The sequence below is a fragment of the Perca flavescens genome, chromosome 3 (assembly GCF_004354835.1).
Source record: "Perca flavescens isolate YP-PL-M2 chromosome 3, PFLA_1.0, whole genome shotgun sequence".
Taxonomy (NCBI): domain Eukaryota; kingdom Metazoa; phylum Chordata; class Actinopteri; order Perciformes; family Percidae; genus Perca; species Perca flavescens.
The window spans coordinates 15100686-15122278 of NC_041333.1; the positions used below are offsets into that span (position 1 = coordinate 15100686).

At 42.4% G+C, this 21593-nt stretch overlaps 3 protein-coding genes across 7 annotated transcripts in view; 2 read left to right on the forward strand and 1 right to left on the reverse strand.

Annotated features, from left to right (window-relative positions):
• Positions 1 to 79: 79 nt before the first annotated feature.
• On the reverse strand, positions 80 to 5901 carry actmap (actin maturation protease). Of its 3 annotated transcripts, none has more exons than XM_028572363.1 (7): positions 5586 to 5901; positions 4553 to 4755; positions 2963 to 3031; positions 2638 to 2762; positions 2152 to 2281; positions 1949 to 2019; positions 80 to 867 (listed from the first exon to the last, which is right to left on the reverse strand). In XM_028572363.1, the coding sequence occupies exons 2-7, from the start codon at positions 4726 to 4728 to the stop codon at positions 530 to 532; spliced, it is 909 nt and encodes a 302-aa protein (XP_028428164.1). In that variant the 5' UTR covers positions 4729 to 4755; positions 5586 to 5901; the 3' UTR covers positions 80 to 529. The 3 variants fall into 3 exon arrangements, with proteins under 3 accessions (XP_028428164.1, XP_028428170.1, XP_028428160.1); XM_028572369.1 differs by lacking the exon at positions 5586 to 5901 and adding an exon at positions 5091 to 5336; XM_028572359.1 differs by lacking the exon at positions 5586 to 5901 and adding an exon at positions 4893 to 5335.
• Positions 5831 to 8691, forward strand: snrpa (small nuclear ribonucleoprotein polypeptide A). 2 transcript variants are annotated; one of them, XM_028572378.1, is made up of 7 exons: positions 5831 to 5966; positions 6291 to 6371; positions 6489 to 6661; positions 6755 to 6931; positions 7120 to 7284; positions 7925 to 8013; positions 8104 to 8691. In XM_028572378.1, exons 2-7 carry the CDS (start codon positions 6299 to 6301, stop codon positions 8261 to 8263), a joined length of 837 nt encoding a protein of 278 aa, XP_028428179.1. In that variant the 5' UTR covers positions 5831 to 5966; positions 6291 to 6298; the 3' UTR covers positions 8264 to 8691. The 2 variants fall into 2 exon arrangements, with proteins under 2 accessions (XP_028428179.1, XP_028428185.1); XM_028572384.1 differs by lacking the exon at positions 5831 to 5966 and adding an exon at positions 5983 to 6098.
• A 3800-nt stretch (positions 8692 to 12491) lies between these two features.
• Positions 12492 to 21593, forward strand: part of LOC114552547 (protein jagged-1b) — a 48247-nt gene continuing 39145 nt past the window's right edge. Inside the window, exons 1-2 of one of the 2 annotated variants that reach the window (XM_028573436.1) lie at positions 12492 to 12570; positions 18533 to 18886. In XM_028573436.1, coding sequence (XP_028429237.1) covers positions 18551 to 18886 — 336 coding nt within the window. In that variant the 5' untranslated portion in view covers positions 12492 to 12570; positions 18533 to 18550. Of the gene's footprint in view, positions 12571 to 12810; positions 13665 to 18532; positions 18887 to 21593 lie in introns of those variants that run through there. The other variant, XM_028573435.1, reaches the window with a different exon arrangement.

A 21593-nucleotide genomic window follows, 5' to 3' on the forward strand; every position in this document is an offset into this window, starting at 1 on the left:
CCTTTAAATATTTCCTTGACTGAATATCCCAAAACATTTACAGGTAGGCAGTGAATTAGGAAGACAAAATATCAAATCATGAGTTTAAACAATTTATTGTATAAATATATTCCATTAATTGTAAACCTGCAGGACAAATATATAACTCTCCATAAAAAAAACTGCATTCTGTAAATTAAAGTGATGAATGGATCTAGGGGAAGGAGATATGGATCATTTTGTATTGCAGTGTACTTTCTGGAAATTCTGCTGGAATCTTAAAGATAAAATAAGATGATCCCATAAACTGGATCCATAATGACCCAACATCAGAACTCTAGCACATACAGTATCATTACTCTGAAGCCCTTTGGGACAAATTCCAAAACTTGTGGAAGTCAGGCAGTTACAGATTTTGGGTTAAACTGTAGTATTAATCACATTGCAGAATGAGGGTACACTGTTATGCCTCTCAACAGATCAGCGTGTTAGGAGTCTCAGAAACTGCCGCTTGTGTCCTTTGTTTTACAGATGGAGTACTGCGTCACACTCATTGTTGCTCCTGTGTCCTTGTGTGGAGCAACACCGCCTTTCCAGCCAGCCCAGCTTCCACCCCTCCCTGAGGAACCACGTACTGGGTCCCGTCATTAGCTCTGTGAGGGTCCATCTTCCTCAGCTGCTGGTTGCTCTGTGCTACGCTGTCCAAACTCCACAGCTGGTAGTGCAGGCTTTTACCCTGCTTAGCCAGGATGTAAACCTCTTTGACTGCCGTGCTACCGACAGGACAGGAAGAGCTGCCGTCTACGGCGAGGTAGAGCCAGGGCAGAGTGGGATCAGGTTGAGTGTGCTCTTTGCTTACGCTCCCCTGGTCCAAACCGAGGAGAACACCTGGAACAAATAGACGTGGTAATTGTGGCACGTTGATGTTTTTTAGAGAGCTGAAAGGTGTTTCATAAAGCAAGATTACCAGTTAACCAGGTTTATTTTCAGAGGATTCTAGCACATAAAAGGGGCTTTAAAGCGCCCATATTATGCTCATTTTCAGGTTCATAACTGTATTTTAAGGTTGTACCAGAATAGGTTTACATGGGTTAATTTTCAAAAAACATCATATTTTTGTTGTACTGCACAGCTCTCTCTCACTGCTGCAGATCCTCTTTTCACCTGGTTTCTGTTTTAGCTACAGAGTGAGACCTCTTTTCATCTTCTTCTTCACTACTATCTTTGATTGCACTCGCACATGCTCAGTAGCTCAGATGTAGAGCATGTCAGCTAGCTAACTCTAGAGACAGTAAAAGAAAGCCTGTTTCTCAAACTTTGGTCAGTTACAAGGCAGGATTAGCTGGGAGACTTCTAAATGAGGGCACACATGTAAGTAGTCCTTTTGTAGATTATGGTGAACTTGTGTGTGTTGTAGCATTGCTTTGCTATTAAGAACGACGTAGCATGCTAGCGTTAGCATGCTAACGCTAACGCTACAAGCTAACGGTTGTGGTTAGCCAGCGCATTTCATTTTCGAGCCGATTTTGAACAGCTCACTAGGAGACTGAAGGCAGTACACATTCAGAAACCGACTCCAAATTTTCTCCATCTCGAGATGCCAGACTGATCTGTGAGTGGAAAACTGGAGCTCGCAAGATCAGGACGGTCTCACGAGGCTAATTCCACACAGCAGATCCCGGTGCTGCTGAAAAATAGCCTCGGAAAGGAACTTGGTGGAACGTTCAAAGGTTGTTTTAGTCGTACAGAAAACTCAGATTGGACAGATAGTCTAGCTGGATTTACCCTGCAGAGATCTGAGGAGACAGTTAACCATAGTCCTCAGAAATCCACCGGAGTTTAAAATTCCAAAACAAAAAAAGCAGAAGGTAACAGACATCCGGATGTATAGAGTGACATCCAGTGGAATTTCCGGCAGCAAGGGACCAATCCCGGAAGTGGAACGTTGTGGATATAGACTACATCTTACCTGAACCAACTGCCCAGTGTGCCCTGTGGCCGCTCCGCTGGCATGGCTCATGGTTGTAGTCCTCATCATATCTGTACATACTGTCAAGGACTCCTGTCCTGTAATCATAAACTTTTCTTTTATGACATAAGTAGCAGAAAAAAAAACAACAACCGCAAAATAAAGAATTTAGTTCATGGCAGTTTTGTTTGGGTATAGGATACGGGATGAGGACAGGCTGTCTCCCCCAGAGGTGTGCGATGATGGCTGCAGCGTTGTTACCACTTAACCCCCCCGACAGCAGCTCTGCCTTACAGCCACAGACCTCCTCTGCCAGCAGGGCCATGTTGTCAACTTTGTTGTTGTCAACCATGTTGTCAACATGTTGAGAACATAAAAAACAAAAACATCATAAACAGTGTGAAATTGTATTTTAGTTGTTTCCTTGTGAAACACAAAGAATGAATTATTACCGATGAACAAATTTTTGTCGTGTTTTAATTCCATCCTACATCTGGAGTTTAATGTCATATTTGAACTTCTGAAGACACCAAGTAATGTCGAGGGATGTATTTAACCTTCAACGTTTTAATGCTACCAGAAAACAACCACTGCCCTTACTAAAAATGAGTGATGCATTACAACATAAACACCCCCCTTCCACACCCTTTGAAACAGACTGGCTCAAAAGAGTTAACACTTTTTGTTACCTGAAAACATTTCACCCTGTGTCGTGTATCCCCTGCTGAGTGCCGTCTGAACAACAGTTTCCATGTCAATCCTCAGCTGGGGCTGTCGAAGGTGAGCGGACATCCACAAAGCCACCAGGCCGCACCTGAAAGGTAAGTGAATAACACACTCACAGCCTCACCCTGGCAAATATGTCAAGATTAATGACTTAAACATAAAAGCATTCAGGCCAAACGAATAACACACTATCCCCATTGTACATAGAACAGTTGTGGTAACAGTGTTGTTTGTGTTATAGAAGTTTAATGTAGATTTAGGTGTTGACACCACACCTTACTGACTTACTGTGGACCATCTTGAATGAGGGAGGGCACATATGTGTTCACCAGTATCCACTGCAAGTCCTTCCTAAAACTGAACAACAGAACATGAATACAAAAACATAAATACACATTGTTCCATTCCAATCAAGTTGAACAGCCCCTGCAAAAGCCGTTTTTCAGGAAAGACACCTTTACTGTGCTTTTCCTATTATTACAAGTAGAGATGGCCCGATACCACTTTTTTGCTTCCCGATACCGATTCCAATACTTGAACTTGCGTATCGGCCGATACCGAGTACCGGTCCGATACCAGTGTGTCATATATTTTATTATGTTTTAACAGCTGTATACTACTATCCCTGTATGGATGTGATAGGATTTCTATCTCTGTTGTCGGTCTGGCTCAGGTTAAACTCTTTGTGAAACATGAACAAATACAAACAATGAATGCCCCAGAACTTTCTTTTATTCTCCAGTTTGACAGTCAGTTATAACGGAAAAAGAACATAAATAAACTACTTTAATGTAGATTTTCTTTAGGGCTTTATTACGTGGTATCGGATCGGTGCATAAACTCCAGTACTTCCCGATACCGATACCAGCGTGTTAGGCAGTATCGGAGCCGATACCGATACTGGTATCGGTACATCTCTAATTACAAGTCAGGATGTCTGCTGTGAAAAAATCCTATTATGTTAATCCTCTCTTTGTGAGGGTCAGAGAGAGACATTGATTCAACTGGGCTGTAGTTAGCGTTGAGTCAGGATCACATTACCATAAATTGAGGTGTTTCCAACCGACCTTTATACGTACCGTATGTAGATGGACAAAATATTTGGAACACCTTTCATTATAAAGCAGTCCAGTGTAACACTACTAGTGCTACAACTTAATTACGTGATTAAACGTTTGGTTTGTAAACTGTCTGTCAATAAAAAAAAGGGCCATCACAATTTCCTATAGCCCTGGGTAACGTCTTCAAATTGCTGGTTTTCGCCAATCAACAGTGAAAAACCTGAAGGCATCCAATTAACTATCCCATAAGACAAAGAAAAGCAAGAAAGCCTCACAACTGACAAAAGAATGTTTGGCATTTGTCCTTGACTTTTATGATGAATTGATTATCATAAGAGATGCAGGTTTATTTTCTGTGACTTGAATTCATTACCACCATTGCCTATTAGGGGTGGGGGAAAAAATCGATACAGCATAGTATCGCAATATTTTCTGTGGCAATATTGTATCGATACACATACGCCAAGTATCGATCTTTTATGATATATGTGTTGGTCAGTTTGTCTGCTTGACAATCCCATTTTGCAGCAATACAACTGAAGTGAGAGGAACAAACAGAGAAATGTATCTTTTTAGATAAAACAGATGTTGACAAAGTTTCCTTTTGGGGACATAATTTGACATTGGGAAAAATTTGAAGTTGGAAAAAAGGTAATGAATTGCAATATATCACAGAATATTGCAATATGTTTGAAATCGCAATAATATCGTATTGTGGGATAGGTATCGTGATGATATTGTATCTGGAGGCCTCTGGTGATTCCCACCCCTATTAAATGTGCAAGCCAAAAGTTGGTATTCTTATTTGAAATCTTACCTGCTCTCCCTCTGACTGAGCAGTAAGCGGGCCTCTGTGTGGTCTCCCTCCACAGGACTCCTGCTACTGGCTATAGTCTGATACAGCTTCTTCTTGGACGTTGAAGCTGGAGGAGGTGGTGGACCTGGAGCAGGTGGAGGAGGTGGTGGTGGTGGCAGGGGGAACTCCACTGACATCTTTTCTGCGCTCCTTTTGGATTAACCCTAACAGAAGTGGTAGCTCAGTTAATATGTTGTGCATATTTGCTAAGGGGTAGGTTACAACAGCTCTTGACAATTGCCAATACACACTGTAATGCATACTACATTCTACTACCCGCCCACCCTTCACTCTCTCCTACCTCTTGCAACTTAGCTAGCTCTGACTGTTGCCAACGAGCAGTACGGAAAGTTAGTGAAGTTATCTTTTCTCGGTGTTGAATGCAATTTTCTTTTTTTATAGAAAGTGAAGTGCAACAATTTCATCCTGTTAAGGAGTATTGCTCACAAAAGTAATTAGCTCGTTATTTTTCACAAAACTAGATCCAACGCCCACTTACGAGACTAGCACAGCGAGCTAACGGGCCCGGTGTTTTGTGTTTTGCCCATATTAGGCAGCGTCTTCTTCTTCCCTTTCTTCGTATATGGATCATACACCAAAAGGTCATACCGCCCTCTACTGCTACTGACTTTACAGTACAGATCATGGAAAAGATAGACTGGCAGTAAATAACGTTTTATTTTACATCCATGCAGAATAATCATTGGCTGTACAGTTAAGTCTATGTGTCCGAGTAACTGCAGCCTGCCTAAGAGGCAAAAAAGACGATTTAAAAAGGCGGAAAAGGGGTGCTAATTTAACCTCAACAGGAACAGGTGTTACACCACATTCTGTGCCTGAGCTCATACACCTCTCTTAATACATCCATGTCATAGACAATCCTGAGCTAATCAACATTCTTCTTCTTCTCTTGGTTTATTTGCTGATTGCGATCAACTTTAAGGTAGCAATACTGAGTGTGTCATTTTACACTATTACAATTATTTCCACCAACCTTGTGTTTGTAGACAGTAAAGAAAAAGAGTCCCTGGTGACTCTTAATTCCCTCTCCTTCTGTTCCCATTCCCATCAGAACCCAGTCCCGTCCGCAAAAGCTATTAAAACGTGGGTCCATTTTTCTATCAAAATATGTGTTCCTATCTAAATACTATGGTGGCACCATGTTAACAGCTGGTAACAGCAGCTATGAAAATACAAAAATTATGATTAAACGTTTGCAGAAGCACAGCATCTGATGGGAAGCAGCGGAATCCTACAAGAAGAAAAAGAAGAAGCATCTGATGGGTCACAGAAAAACGGGCCCCCGTGTTGTTTATTATCGCGAGATCAGAGCACGGGATTTGTGAAGGCCGGGGTTTTCATTCATCCTTCCGAGGTGAGTACATCTTCGACATCGAGCTGAACAGTTAAATCGTTGTTTTTTTTGGTTATCAAGACCTTTTGTAACCCATTTATGGGCTTAAGTAACCTATTTGGGCGTTTGTTGTGACAGCGAGGGACCCCAGGCGTAAGCGATAGACTAGATACATAGAACTAGTAAGCTAAAAATGTTAGCTATAGCTAGTAGGTAGCTTTTAAGCTAACGTTCACCCCACGCTATCGAAGTTGGTATGGCTAGGATTGTTGTAGCTTGTTAGCTGCTTAGTGGCTAATCATGAATTGTCTTAACTGATTTGAAAGTAATATTTCTCATCCGCAGGTTAGAAAATGACCACTCCGGATGTACGGCTCAACCATACAATCTACATCAACAACTTGAATGAGAAAATCAAGAAAGATGGTAAGTTACTCCTTCTAACCTTCAGTTTCTGGCTAATGTTACATGTAAATACACACAGCGCACAGAGAGCCTCTGTAATCAAACTAATGGTTTCTCAACATGTTCGTGTTTTTGCAGAGTTGAAAAAGTCTTTGTACGCCATCTTCTCGCAGTTTGGACAGATTTTGGACATCTTGGTTGCACGAAACATAAAGATGAAGGGGCAGGCCTTTGTTATTTTTAAAGAGGTTAACAGCGCTTCCAATGCTCTGAGATCCATGCAGGGATTTCCTTTCTACGACAAACCCATGGTAGGTTAATCAAACCGTGGATAGCGAATACAAGATGCCAAAAAAAGCATACTAACACAATATAACAACTTCTGCTGCATAACAATCCTACAGCGTATCCAGTATGCCAAGCTGGACTCTGACATCATAGCTAAAATGAAGGGGACTTATGTGGAGCGTGACCGTAAAAAGGAGAAGAAGAAGGTCAAAGGAGCTGATGGAGCTGGAGCTAAGAAGGGTGTACCTGGAGCTGCTGCACCCATGGTTGCTGGGGTACCAACTGCCATGCCTGTAAGTAGGGCAATAGGTGTTTTATTTTATATTTTGTAGAATTACTGTTGGCAACAGAACTTGCTTATAAACTATTGTGACATAGCGGTAGCAAACAATTGTGAGATCAGGGTTACTGGATGAAGATGGAGGGGGGAATGTAATCACAGCTACTGACCCACTCATCGCGGTTGTACTTCACTCTCTAGGGAATGCCTCCCATGAGCCAGGCTCCCCGTATGATGCACATACCAGGCCAGCCGCCTTATATGCCCCCTCCTGGCATGATGCCTCCTCCGGGGATGGCGCCTGGTCAGATGCACCCTGGTGCCATGCCCCCTGGCCAGATGATGCCTGGACAAATGCCCCAGCAGGTTCGTATGTTCTGACCGAACATTTGTTAAAGTGCTCATAGTATGCTTTTTGGCTTTTTCCCCTTTCCTTTATTGTGTTGTATATCTTTTTTTGTGCACGTAATAGGTTTACAAAGTGAAAAAGCCAAAAGTCCACCCCAAAGGGACTTACCATCTCCAACAGAAAACACTGTTCACAAACTGCTCCAAACAGCTCTGTTGTAGTCCCGCCTTTACTTCCGTGACGAACGTGCATCACTTTGTATCACACGTTATAATACTCGCCGAGCTGCTAGTGTGGCACGCCCTCATACTCTGCTTCTGACTGGCTAGCAGTGCTTATTTTTATTTATACTCTTTATTGATCCCCAGTGGGGAAATTACAATTACTGCGCATGTGCGACTCCCAACAAAGATGGAACAGAAGTGAGATGCCTCACTCTGTAGCTAAAACAGAGAGCTCAACACACAGGGTGAAAAGAGGAGCTGCAGCAGTGTGCAGTACAACAAAAATATGGTGTTTTCTGAAAATTAAACCACATAAACTTATTCTGGTACAACCTCTAAATAGAACTATGAACCTGAAACAACGTGAACATAAAATGTTATCATTTTGTCCTGGTCGTTCTATTCTGACCTGTACTGTCTTTCATCCTCACAGGTTGCAGAAAATCCCCCCAATCACATCCTCTTCCTCACCAACCTGCCAGAGGAGACAAACGAACTCATGCTCTCCATGCTCTTCAACCAGTCAGTAGCAACTTCTTCTCTGCGTTTGATTTTTGCATTTGTCTATTTGTCGAATGCCAGACCTGACTGTGTTGTTGTTGTTGTCTTCAGGTTCCCCGGGTTCAAGGAGGTGCGTCTGGTCCCTGGTCGCCACGACATCGCCTTTGTGGAGTTTGAGAACGACGTGCAGGCCGGTGCTGCACGAGACGCACTACAAGGCTTTAAGATCACACAAGCGAACGCCATGAAGATCTCATTCGCTAAGAAATAAAACCTCCAGACTGCTCTTTTTCTTACATGCACAGGTCTTTTTTTAATGTACAGCAGTGACCTGAACCAAAATGTTTTTGCGGTTCGGTGTATTCCCCCTCCCCCCAGGATTACGTGTAAGTATACATTCTTTGCATCAAGTTGCTGTGTTTTATCGTTCCACACTGACAGAACTCTTGACCTAAAATAATGGTCAGGTAAATTTATTGGGGAGTTCTTTATTCTTCTAATCCTGCTTGTTGACTTTTTTTTTTTTTTTTTTTTTTTTTTAAAGTGAGATTTGAAATTCATGAGCAACTTGACGTGTCTTCTGTATTTTTTTTTTAACTGGTTTTTCATTAAGCATTGCACCCAGGGTCTGCTCTACCAGACATTGTACCTGGAGCTTATTTCTTTTCATAATTAAAATAAATTTTCTTTGAGACAGTGCTCTGCCTCACTTCTTCATATGTATTTATGTTGCAGTGGGAGTTCGTCCCATGCCAATAGATGGTGCTACAAACCTTCTTTCTTCTACCACTGATGTTGAGGTGTGTTTCACAGGTGTGGTAAGGGGATGGATGGATGGGCTAAACACGCCAATAGTTTAAAAAAGAATTATCAACCCAACTGATAACTAATCATTTCTTGTTACTGATTACTTTTGCCTGGTGTCATTAATTTTGCTGAAACTTTAAATATCTAGCGATAATCTGTAATTGCAGGGGTTATGTGAGACTTGGGAGCATTTTTATTCCATCCAAAAAACGACAACAGCACTAGTACAGTGCCTGTTTGGAAAGGGTCTACAGCTTGTCCTGTGGTATTGCTGCTTGTAGCTTTCTCCAGAACTATTGTACCCCAAATGAACTTAAAAGAAGGTCCCCAGGCACTTAATTTGCAACCCCACGATATAGGGTCTGACTTTTGTTTAATATGTAGTGTCAGCAAAAATGCTGTTTTATTGAGTTTTCTCTCAGCAAAATGCTCTGAGTAAAGTTAAACTGGACTTTTATAGTGAGGGGTAGACACAAGAGCCAGCGTTATGGCAGCACTTTTTTTAACTCAACCTTTTATTGTACGGCCATTTCGTTTTATTCAGTTAATTCATATCCCATATCGAATGTTGTCCAAAATGCTCCAAATTCTAAACGCTAGGTTCATAGGGTACCCAGGAAACCGAGTGTTAAGTAGATGAGATGAACGGTTCATGAGATATTTGGAAGATATTTGTACTTGTTTTCTTTATTAGTCAACAGTGGAGCTCAAAAGGAAATGTAGTGAGAGAAGGGCATTGATGGCATACACTAGTCCTTGGCTGGATACGATCTCTAGACTGCTGGGCGCCCACTTTCTCCACACAATTGATACTTTTTAAATAGTTTCTGGCCTTTTAGAAAAAAAAATACAAATTCATATTAGTCCTGTATTTATTAGAAAGTACTCAAACTCTAATCACTTTGTTCAGAGCATTATGGGCCTCCATACAAATTGTCATATCCCCCCCTGCTTGTAAAGTAGGTAAACCATTTGGAGTCTCATTCAATTTGTGCTTTGAAGTACATGGTACATGCCCGACCAAAACATGTTTGTCTTTATTTGGCCTTTGTGCCTTTTGAGGCATATTTTAAAAATCAATTAGATTACATAATTTACTGGCTGCTCTAGAGCCATCATACTTTGCCTTTTTTTTTATTGTAGAGTTTTCTTCATCCGTCTGTTTAAGGCTCAATGGTTATTCAGGAACCAGAGAACATAACGTTTGGGTTGTAACTGCTTGGCTGACACTGTATTAGATGTCGAATGATAATTTGATCATTCATTTTTATACATTCAGCACTGGGAACACATCTGTAGCATTAATGCTGATTGTAGAAATACCAATTCTACTACACTAGATAAAATCAGTCTCCTCTGATTTCTAGCTTCAGGAGTGGTTCATGTAAAGCATATTCATTTGATGATGAATAAGTAGCTGCTTTACACTGATCTCGCACGACTGCATTGTAGCCAGTGAAGAAAGAAGTACTAAAATCTTTAAAAAAAAAAAAAAAAAGAGAGCAGAAGTACAAAATATTACAGTGTGAAAATACTTTTACAAATAAAAGTGCTAATTTAAAGGAGCAAAAGTAACAATCCTCATTATGCAGACAGGACCCATGCCAGTGTTAATCAGCCTGTTAATGTCCAATGAGCTGTGGAGGAGCTAATTCAAGATATTACATATATGTTTAGGTAGTTATATTTTGCATTGTAATTTATATAATCTATACATTTTCAAAATCATCTGTAAAGTACTGATGTGTCTTTGTAATGTAGTGGAGTGAAATTATAAAGTGGCATACATTCAAATACTTAAGTAAAGTACACGTACCTCAGAATTCTGATTGTTGTAGGCCTCCTTTTATGAAGACTGAGTAATCTGTGTTCAAACAAATATCTAATGAATGCAAATAGATACAATTGTCTGGTGTTTACCAATTAGTAAATGCCTGCTGTGTGTTTCGCAGCACATCCCTTCACACACTGTAGTAATTACTGGCCAATAAGGACCACTGCCTCCTCTCAAAGGCTGGATTCATGAGTGTGGGGTGGAGTGATGTGTGAATTAGGCCTGAAAAGCTTAATTTAGACTCCACTACTGTGCCCGCGCACACAGGGCCTCCCTGTTGTGGACTTAAACTGTGCCCTGAGTAATTGTCTTCAAGTCAGCTCAACAGTGTACACAGAAATGCACATTCTTCTGTAGTTTCCCAAGCCTTTCCACACTCCCTTATTTTGCCTTGAGAAAGCGCTGACCTTAGCCATCAGGGTGGCGTGCGTGCGTATGTGCGTGCGTCTCTCATTCTCTTGGCAACACGCCTAGTGCCTTTCCATTAACCAACACAGTGATCTTTCAGTTGCAGGGACTGAAAGGCAACTTTTGCAGTGGGTTGTGCGTGGGAGTTGTCTGTGAGCTCAAAAATCAGTATGTGACGGTACATATCTGCATCCATGGGCACTCTTTGACAGTTAAGGGTGTGACTGTTTGTTTGCTCTTTAAAATATTGTTCACATTTCATTACCGGCCAGTCATCATATATAAACTCATGCTGTGGGGCTAAAACCCTCAGACCTTTAATTTTTAATTCAAGAGTGGATCCCAAATATGCCATTCTGACATTTGGGGAAATAGTGAATTGTCCATCCAAAAAAAAAAACATGAAGTCACTGTTGAATATTTCACTTAACAGTGAGAAGGCTGACTGAAAAAAAAGATATGATAGTGATAAAAGTGATTTTAACTAACTTGAAGCTACTTGATGGAAAAGTGTATGTGAAGGAGATAACTGTTTTTTTTTTTTAAATATTGCCATTTAATATTGGACGGTTTTGACAGCAGAAATAGACAAAAGGGACAAAAGGACACGTGTGACCATTAGATGGTGCCAAATACGTTAACTCAAGACTTCCCATTAAAAGACGCACTGACTAGAGTATTAAGGTCGCAGATGTTTGTTGACCCTTCCTCAGGTGAAGCTCACACAGCAGCCTCTGAGCAGGCCCAGTGATGTCTGCGTGTTTCCGGGTGGTTGGTTAGAATTCAGCTCATGTTTGGAGGTCACTGCTCCTCTATGCAAATCAACCCTCTGCTCCTTAAGAGCCCTCTGTTCTGCTCCAAGGGTCGCTGCAGAGTGCCAGGCCGCGGAAACACCAGCGGTTGTCAGGGAAGCTTTTGCGCAACAAGCCCGTGGAGGAGGGAGGCTGAATCTCATTAGATTTCATCCGATGAAGAAGGTACATTGTGCCGAGGTCCTGAATCCAACAAGAAGAGCTCTGGAAGTCAGATGTGGAAAATATGCCATGTGACCGGTGCCAATGTTCAAAATATGCTATCTACAATTCTCTTTTATATTTATGCGCTCACCCGGTTAGTATTTATTGCCACCGGCAGCATCATTAAGAAGCGGCATGTTTTCACAGTCTACAGGCCGGTACAAGTCTGATCTTAAATGTGGGTATGACGATAACATTTATTAAGAAATGTGTGCAGGTGAAAGGTGCGTTTAGGCACGTGTGCCATGACCATGCGCGCAATAGCTGTTCACCGTCAAGAGAGACCACTCTCCAAAGTTACGGATTTGTGTTTGTTTCCTAGCTTTTTTTTGTCGATATATTTGTGAATAACTTCAATGTCACCATCCGTAGCGGAGCGGTATTTTAATTACGTTTCCCATTCAGAGGCCACCCGAGCAAAACTGTGAAAAGCAGTTTAATTGGCACAGCGGAGCTTTGAAGCGAGCAGAGGCCTGAAACTGGAGGAGGAGAACCAGCGAGGTGCTACAAAAGGTAGGGAGGAAACAGAAACCCCACAGAGGAGAACTGAAACGCATTCAGGTTAATCCCATGTCATGCGCAAATGTGACATAATTTGAAAAAAAGTTTGGGTTGGTCTGCTCAGCAGGTTGCGCAAAGTGTATAGAGAGAGAGAGAAAGGGATGAGCGCATCGGTGCGCGCTGGGAATCATCCGGACAAGAGCTGAAAGACGGATATTCCCTGCCTCAGGACACACCCTCCACTCTCTCTCTCTCTCTCTCTCTCTCTCTCTCTCTCTCTCTCTCTCTCTCTCTCTCTCTCTCTCATTGTTTTCCCACACTGAATCTGTCGCCGCCGGGCTTCGTATTGGGTGAACAAATGACCAACCCGCCGCGTAGAAGAGAAGAGCGCAACGTGAAATCATTTCACACCGATCAACTTCGGTGCCCAAAGTAGCATGAATATAGATGCTATTAGGTTTCTTCTTTTCGTTTTTGTGTGCGTGGATCAGGCTTGAAGAGAGACAGAAGAAAAAGAAGAAGAGAGAGTGTGAGCTAATTGGGATGAGAGTTCAAGTCAAGTGAGCCGGCAGATTGGACATTTAAAGCCTCTTAACGCAGGTGGTGGGAGGAATACGGCGCGAGGGGAGTTTGTTTATGCAACGCATTGTGGGTGTTTTTGAGCATGTGTGATTCCCAGTGGTAATCCACACTGGACACAGCGTCAAGGGGGTGATCAGGTGCGCGTTTGTGGGTCGCTGGGTGGGGGATTAATTGTAACCGAAGACAGACGTAGTTATGGTTTCTCTGACCTGGACGGGATGAAGTAGCTCTGTGGGAGTTTCAGGGTTTAAGACCGGAGAGGAGGAGAGCTGGGCGGACGGACGGACGGACGCAGGGAGGGAGGAGGAGGGGGACACCACCACCGCCAAAGCGCACAACACGGTCCCCAATCCCATGACGCAAGGATGGAGAGCACAAGAGCGCACGGGATAACTCGGCTCGAGCCTAGAAACGGGAGCGGAAAGATCACCGGGAAGCCAGACATGAGGAGTGTCCGACTCCGGGGACACCTCCACCTGGAGCGGACTGTGATTTTTCTCATCGCGCTCACGATACAATCGCAGGTAAGCCACCGATTAAGTGCTATTTCGGGCGGTATGCACTTAAACCCCCGGAGCTGACTTTTTAACTGACAACAACACACACGGTCACTTCCCTTTTTGTGTTGTCCTCATTCTGCTTCTACATGGCGCTGTGCCCACCTGTTGTTTCAGCCCGCTGGTGTCTATTATCCCACGCACCAGAGAACTACTGTAATCCTGTTTTAGGAGCATCGGATGCAAATATAACCGCAAACGTGCGTTGGCATTATACAGAAGTCAGAGTTTATTATTCCACCCTTTACCAATAATGAGGCACAACAAACACATGAAACAGGTTACAGCTGCTGCATGTGATTTATTTCGGGGATTTTAGTATTAAATCCATACATTATTTTTGAGGGACTGATGCCTTCTCAAAGAAATAATGGAGGAGACATTACACCTTAATTACGCACCACACACCCTCTGTTCAGCGTCCTTCCATTCACTGATTGACTGCATCTGCATTTCTCTGCATCTCCATCTTTAACCCGTTTGCCTGCTAATGCCTTGTCAGTTTTATTTTATTTTTACGTTATTTGCAATTCTCAGCCACTTTCCTGTCCCCTCTGTCTTTATATGTCATGGTTGCATGGACACAGACTTTTTGTGTGTGTGTCATAGTGTTTTATATATAAGATAGATAGATAACAGCAGAGCCATTGCAATAACCTGTATAAATGATTCTGACAAGCTGCTTACGGCATTATGGGCATTATTTTGGCAGCATGGACATATTTGGATCTGCTGGCCTGATCAGGGTGCCTATGATGTGTGACAGGACCCAGCAAAGTGTGTGTGTGTGTGTGTCTGTGTGTGTTTTCTGAACACTGAGCTCACATCCAGCATCTGTGTCTTGGGTGTGTGTGGAGCCCGGGGCCACAGCCGAATAAACTCCGGGGCGTGTGAATATTGAACGTTCGAGCAGCTCTGCGTCTCTCTCTTTGCACCTCTGCAACCTCTTCACAGCTGAAGAACAACACGCGCTCCATTCCCTCCATTCTCTGACTGCACTGCAGTGAGAAACACACTGTTGGTCCTCTGCTGCTGCTAGGGACTATTTATTAATGCAGGTGACAGGAGACCATGTTCATGAAGATGCACTCTCAGAGCCGAGTGATCCATAAGTGAAGCTTATTGACTGTCCAGCGGTCACTACGTTGTCTGTTGTCCAGTTTTATTCTTCCCTCCCAAGGCTCACACTATGCTGCAGTGTGAGCCTTGGAGATATTGCGACGTGAGTTTCAAATTTTAAAAATTCATTTTCAGTTTGCCAGACTCATTTGATTAGTTTACACTTCATCAGATGTCTTTCAAATGTGTCTGACATCAGAAGCTTAACCTTTTTCCACATAAAACAGCATGTATTTGTCGTTTTAATAAGCAAATCAATTGGAAGTACATTTTGGTCTTAAAGGTCACCCAAAAACAACCAGAGTTCAATAGATCTGTAGTTTCAGTGTGATTAGCTGAGGTGTTGAGATACTGACTGAAGCACAATGGCACAGGGCTGAAACTAACATATTTTCCTTATCAATTAATCTGCCAAATACTAACAAACTTTACTAATTATTTGGTCTATAACATGTCAGAAAAAAATTATAAATGCTGACACACCTCCCCAGTTCTAAACAATTATTCTAAACCTAAAGATGTACAAAGAAGGCGCCCAGATAGCTCAGTTGGTAGAGCGGGCGCCCATATATAGAGGTTTACTCCTAGACGCAGCGGACCCGGGTTTGACTCCGACTTGCAGCCCTTTGCTGCATGTCATCCCCCCTCTCTCTCCCCTTTCATGTCTTCAGCTGTCCTGTCAAATAAAGGCCTAAAATGCCACAAAAATAGCTTAAAATAAGACAAAGACAAACAGGAAGTCTTCACATGTGAGGGGCTGAACACACCTTATATTACTGAAATGGTGAACCATGTTGTCCAAACGGTTTCTATACATGTTCTGCTAATCGAATAATAGATTAAATAATTGTTTCATACAATGGCATTTGAGGAGAAACAAATTGCATTTGAACGCAATCATGCCTTTTCAGATATGGGATATTTAGGCACAAAGAAACTCAATTAAAGCGTTCACAGCGAGGTCTGTTGATTATTGTGAGAACCCTGAGATATTCAAAACATTTGATTTTTGAAACATATTGATCAGATGTCATTCCACGTCATTTTCTTTCTTTCTGTTTGTTTGCTTTGTTTGGCAGTGTTAATGTGAACTACAGCTGTTCTGTCGAAACTGCAGCACTGTGCTTAAGAGGAAAAAATGTGCTTTTTATGGTTTTGAACTTTTCCTTTAACCTTTAAATGCTCTTGTTCAAACTGCTGCACTGCCTTTTAACAGTCTCACCTGCATTTCACAGTAGAACAGCGTTCTGGTAGTGACCCGTGAATGTCTTTAGATGGAGATGATTTGTTTGTGAGACACCCTGGGTTTTGGGTGTAGTGATCCTTTAACTGCCCAAAGCTTTCCTGCAGGGACGGTCTGAGCCTCAGCTTGGTCTCTCTCCCTGTGTCTGTCTCGCTTTCTCTCTCTCTCTCTCTCTCTCTCTCTCTCCCTCCCCGTCTCCCCATGTGTCTCTCTCCTGTGTGTGTGTGTCTCTCTCTCTCTCTCTCTCTCTCTCTCTCTCTGTCTGTCTCTCTTTCTCTCTCCCCCCCGTGTCTGTCTGTCTGTCGCTCTCCCTTTTTCAGCCTTTCTCTCTATCTGTCTGTCTCTCTCTCTCCCCTTCTCTCCCTGTGCATGTGTGTGTCTCCCTCTCCCTGTGACTGTCTCTCTCTCTCTCTCTCTCTCTCTCTCTTTCTCTGCCTCTCTCTCTGGGTCTTTCTCTCTGGTCCGACTGAGCGCTGAAATGCTGGTATGCAGGGAATGGTTTGGGCAGCGAGAGGAGGAGAGGAAGAAAGGAGAATGTAGAGTGATGAGCGCCACTGTATCTCCACAAGCCTTTTGATGTAGACCAGTTCAACCCCCCTACCCCTCCATCCCCCTGACCCCTCCCACCTCACCCCCTCTCAGCTCAGGGACAGGGGCAGGAGAGGGACACGCAAACCAAACACAATGGGGTGACTGAGATTCTTGCTCAGTGTTGGGCAGCAGACACATGAAAGCTTGTTGGTTGTCGAGATTTCTGTCCACGATGAAGCGTACAACACCGCTGGGGATACATGACTCTCATTCCTGGACTTAATGAGCGATAATTACGTTCAGTGTTTGTGCAAGAATGCCAAAAAGGGCTGTGAATTATTCAGATTTATTCATCATTACAGGTTTCATGAAAAACTGAGATAACAGTGGCTTCATTTTCTTGTTGTTGCAATGGAAGAAGCCAAAGCCATTGTTTTATTCTGCTACAGTGACATACACACAGACAGGAGCACACATACACACACATACCTGACCCCGGTGCTCTGAGACTCCCAGGGGGTCTTGTTAACTCTAGTGTGTGTGTGTGTGTGTGTGTGTGTGTGTGTGTGTGTGTGTGTGTGTCCTCAGTCCATCTTTAAACAGGGAGGGAACACAGAGAAAAGAAAGGGAGGCGGATGAAAAGGAGCATGGCAACAATGTAGAAAAGAGTTGATAACCACAGAAAGAGAAATGACAGGAGCTTGTTCCCAGATAGAGAAAGAAGGGAGGAGGAGTCCCCTTAGTGTCATCGTCCCCTGGGAAGCGAGAGTGAGACCCCGAAATAAGAAGGGAGTGGCGGTGACACAAAGATGGAGTAAAAAAAGACAGACAAGGAAGTTGAGAGCTAAACAGGATTATATAGCAGGAATGTTATCTGTGCATGATTTGAATGATAAAGAAAAGATGTTTCCTCTATTGGAGGTCAGGCAGAGTTGTGGGAATCCAAGTTGTGTCCTCATTTCTTTTTTCTCTCTCACTTGCTCTCTGATTGTCTTGTTACATACTGATAAACACATTGCACAAAACATGAAAGTCCGCTATCAAACACTTTATGAAGAGAAGCCAGAAATCACACACACTTGTATATTTTATCTAGTCAATGATGTCTTTATCAGGTGAAATTGCTGTTATCTATCTTACCTATTGAAGGACGAGATGTGTGAAGAGATTCTGGTTGGTTTAGTTTCTGGTACCATGCATCTGTCATTAATAACTGTGTTTTGTTTCCTTCAAAGTGAAAAAAAAAGACAAAAGGTGGTTCTGCACAAAAGTTGGACAAACCATCAGTTAAAGTTTGGGGGCCAAAAATGGGATGGGATGTTCTTATGTGCCGGACTATTTCTTGTGTGATTTTCTGGAGTCTCTGCTGAAAGTTAGAACTTTACCTAACTTTATCTAACTCTCGGCAAGAAAGCTCATAAGAGAATTACACGAAATGTCGCAATTGTCCTTCCTTTCTGTCCTTTAGAGACTTGAACTCCTGTCCATATCAAATTAGCTATTGTTCCACTCATTTTCATTTCTCACTGAAGGCTTCTTTCATTTTTCTTTCTGAAATGCTTTTTGTCCATTTTTGAAGCTTTATTGATATCTACATCTTTCCTATAGCAAAACTCTAATACTTTCTTATTTTAAAACCCACACCCCCTTTAACTTTGTTAGCCACAACCTCCAGACAGACAGACATTTTTAGGCACACTCAGATAAACCTGACTTTAAAGTGTACAGTGTGCAGAGTCTGGTGTCCTAACCTTTACTAACCCACACATTCAATCCATCTGTTGACGTTTTGTGATTTTGCATCACTATATACCAGTGAGAACTTGCATATTGTCTTGCTGTACTGCATCTGTTTAATGATAGATAATATGAACGTATACTCTCTCTCCTTCGCCCCCTTTTCCTCTTCTCTCCGCTCCACCCTCCTCCTCTCTCTGGACAGGCTGTGTGTGCAGTTGGGATGTTCGAGCTTCAGATCCATTACTTCCAGAACCCCCTCGGCCTTCTGCAGACGGGAGACTGCTGTGACCTCCAGGCCAATGGGGGGCAGCGCTGCTCTGCCAGGGACCAATGTGACACTTTCTTCCAAGCCTGCCTCAAGGAGTACCAAGCCCGGGTCATCCCAACTGGAGCCTGCACCTTTGGGTCGGGCAGCACAGGGATCCTGGGTGGAAACTCCCAGACTCTCCACCACCGAGGATATGACGGAGGAGGAGGAGGAGGAGGAGGAGGAGGAGGAGGAGGAGAGGATGGGACTAATGGACACATTGTCATTCCCTTCAAATACGCATGGCCAGTAAGTACATGGGTAGTGCTGGTTATCAGGTTACCAAGGGAACAGGCTAAGCTTCAAGTACAACAATACACTCAAACTGAGGCTAGAGTAGAATAACAATGACGAGTTCAGACTCACATGCATTCTACACCTTTTCTGTCATTTTGGTACTTGAGGGCTGGATGACAAAAAAAGAAAAGAAAAAAGCACCATAACCAGAACTCTTTTTATTTATATAGTAGGCTATATCACAATATCTGTTTAGGTATGGAAAAAATGCCCCTGTGTAATTGACTAGTTAATGACACATCCTACTGCCTGATAATAGAAAGTCAAATTGAATGAGTCATTCTTGGAGACATTTTATTTTTTTTGGGATTGCTTGGATTTGTAGTTTTAATTTAGACCATAAAATTATGGATCAAATTCTAGCGGTGTGCCAACATGCCTTTACAAAGAATTAGAACTTAATAATTAATATATAGTTAATAGCATTTAGCTCAAAGCACCACTGCTCAGTTAGATACTACATTTTCACATCTTTAGATCTCTACAGAATTCTTCAAATGTATCAATTTGAGGAAGAAATTTCACTCTTTGTTCACCACCACCCGTATACAGGAATCACAAGCACATTACATTTTAAAATGTCACGTTAAGATTGGGAACTGTTTAGACCGTCATTTGATAAGATGATCAGATGAGTTTTTACCACCTTAGCTAAACATTTTTTGCTATTTACTACGTGCAGTAATGTTTCTCATCCCTTGATCTCCTCAGAGTCACGTCTTTTCCTGTCCTCTTCCTCCCTCCCTCCTTTACTCCATTCATCCTGAACTTTCTGCACTCAAGTTAAAATCGTTGGTCTTTTCGTTCCTTCCTTCGGGGCGTATCGAGCAATCTGTGTCTCGATCAAACATCACACTGCTGGCTGCTCTGTCTTGTTCTCGTTAAATAGCAGAGCAATTAATCTACCATTAGCACAACACTAGGCGAGTGGGGACGAGAAGGCGGTATTGATTATTCAATGCACCTTTCTTTTTCCTCCTCCAGTCCTCTCTCACTCTCTTTATTTTTTCCTGATTATTAGTTATTGGTTTTTTATGATACTAAATTGAACCTTTTTGTTTTTTTTGACTGTTGATCAGACAAAACAAGACAAAAAGACATCAACTTACCATCTGGGATGGATACTTTTACATGTTACATATATTTTATCAAAACGATTAATCAATTAAAATAGAAAATGAAGTTATAAAATAAAGGTTGATGAAAACAATAATATGTATATCTTTTAATTTCAGTTTGTTTTGTTAGCTTTGAGCCCTAAAATGCTTACAAGGGCAGGAAAGTGAGAAACAGTAACAGCAGTGAGCGACACAAATATGCTCATATGGCAGAGCTCTTAAAGCCAAAAAATCTATCAGTCCATCCCTCTATCATCACCCATTAGTCGCGTCTTTACTGGACTTTTTATATCAGCAATTAATGCTTATTTATCAATAAAAAGGAGTTAGAGAGAATAAAGCGACTTGGCAAGGACACAAAGGAGTGAACCTCAATTTTTCTTGGGTTTGCAGAGATTTTTGTTTGCTTCTTAGTTTCTTTTAGTCTTTTAGCCTTTGATCGCTCTCAGCATGGTTGGCTTCTATCTCATAATGAAAGTATTACAGAAATGGCAACAAAAGACCCTGTGGCTCTAATTCAATTCATATTGTGTTGTAATAATGTTTCTAATATCGCACAAAACCCAAGTGAAGCTTGGCGTGACACACACACACACACACACACACACACACACACACACATACACAAGAATGTAACACACAGTTGGCTTAGGTTTCTTCTTCTTGATTAGTATCAGCCCATTTACCTGTGAGACTCTCTGTCCCAGAGTCAATTATCCTCCCGTATCTGTGCACAGTTTGCTTTTGTGTGCGCTTCTGTGTGTGTGTGTGTGTGTGTGTGTGTGTGTGTGTGTGAGAGAGAGTGCTGTATGCATACTGCGTGTGTGTCACACTTTTTCTTCTGTACGTCTGGGAGGTGTGTGATTGGCAGGTATAGGAGTGTGAGAAAGTTCTCCATCAGAAAGCCTACCTGGATCAGTTTCAGGGAGAGAGAGAGAGAGAGAGAGAGAGAGAGAGAGAGAGAGAGAGAGAGAGAGAGAGAGAGAGAGAGAGAGAGAGAGAGAGAGACTTTATTTACGTATTTATAATTTGTACAATTTCACAATAAATCAAAGTGCTAATGTATTAAAATCTCAACTCCTCCTCAACAACAGAACAAAGAATATCATTAAAACACCAACGCTGTTTAAAAGCATCAATGTCTCCAATGTGTTTATAAAACCTGATCTCTAACCAGGTCTGGCCCTGATGTTGCAGAGCCAGACTGCTTTGGCCTTTGGGGGAGAGAGAGAGAGAGAGAGAGAGAGAGAGAGAGAGAGAGAGAGAGCTAGGACACACAGTTGCAGCGTCACTGCATTTTGGGCTAAAAGACTTGCTTTATCTGGCCATCTCTGGGAGGTGGAAGGTGGAGGAGGGGGAGAGAGTGATCCCCCTGCCCCAGGTGAGGGGATGAACAGGTGAGCGTAGTCATTATGAGGAAAGGTGAGCTCTTTCTGTCCCCTGCCCTCCCTCACTTGTTCTTTCTCTCTTTCTTCCACTAATCTCTTCAGGGAAATGTGTGCAGTTGTATGTGTGTGTGTCTGTCTGTGTTTGCTTCTGAA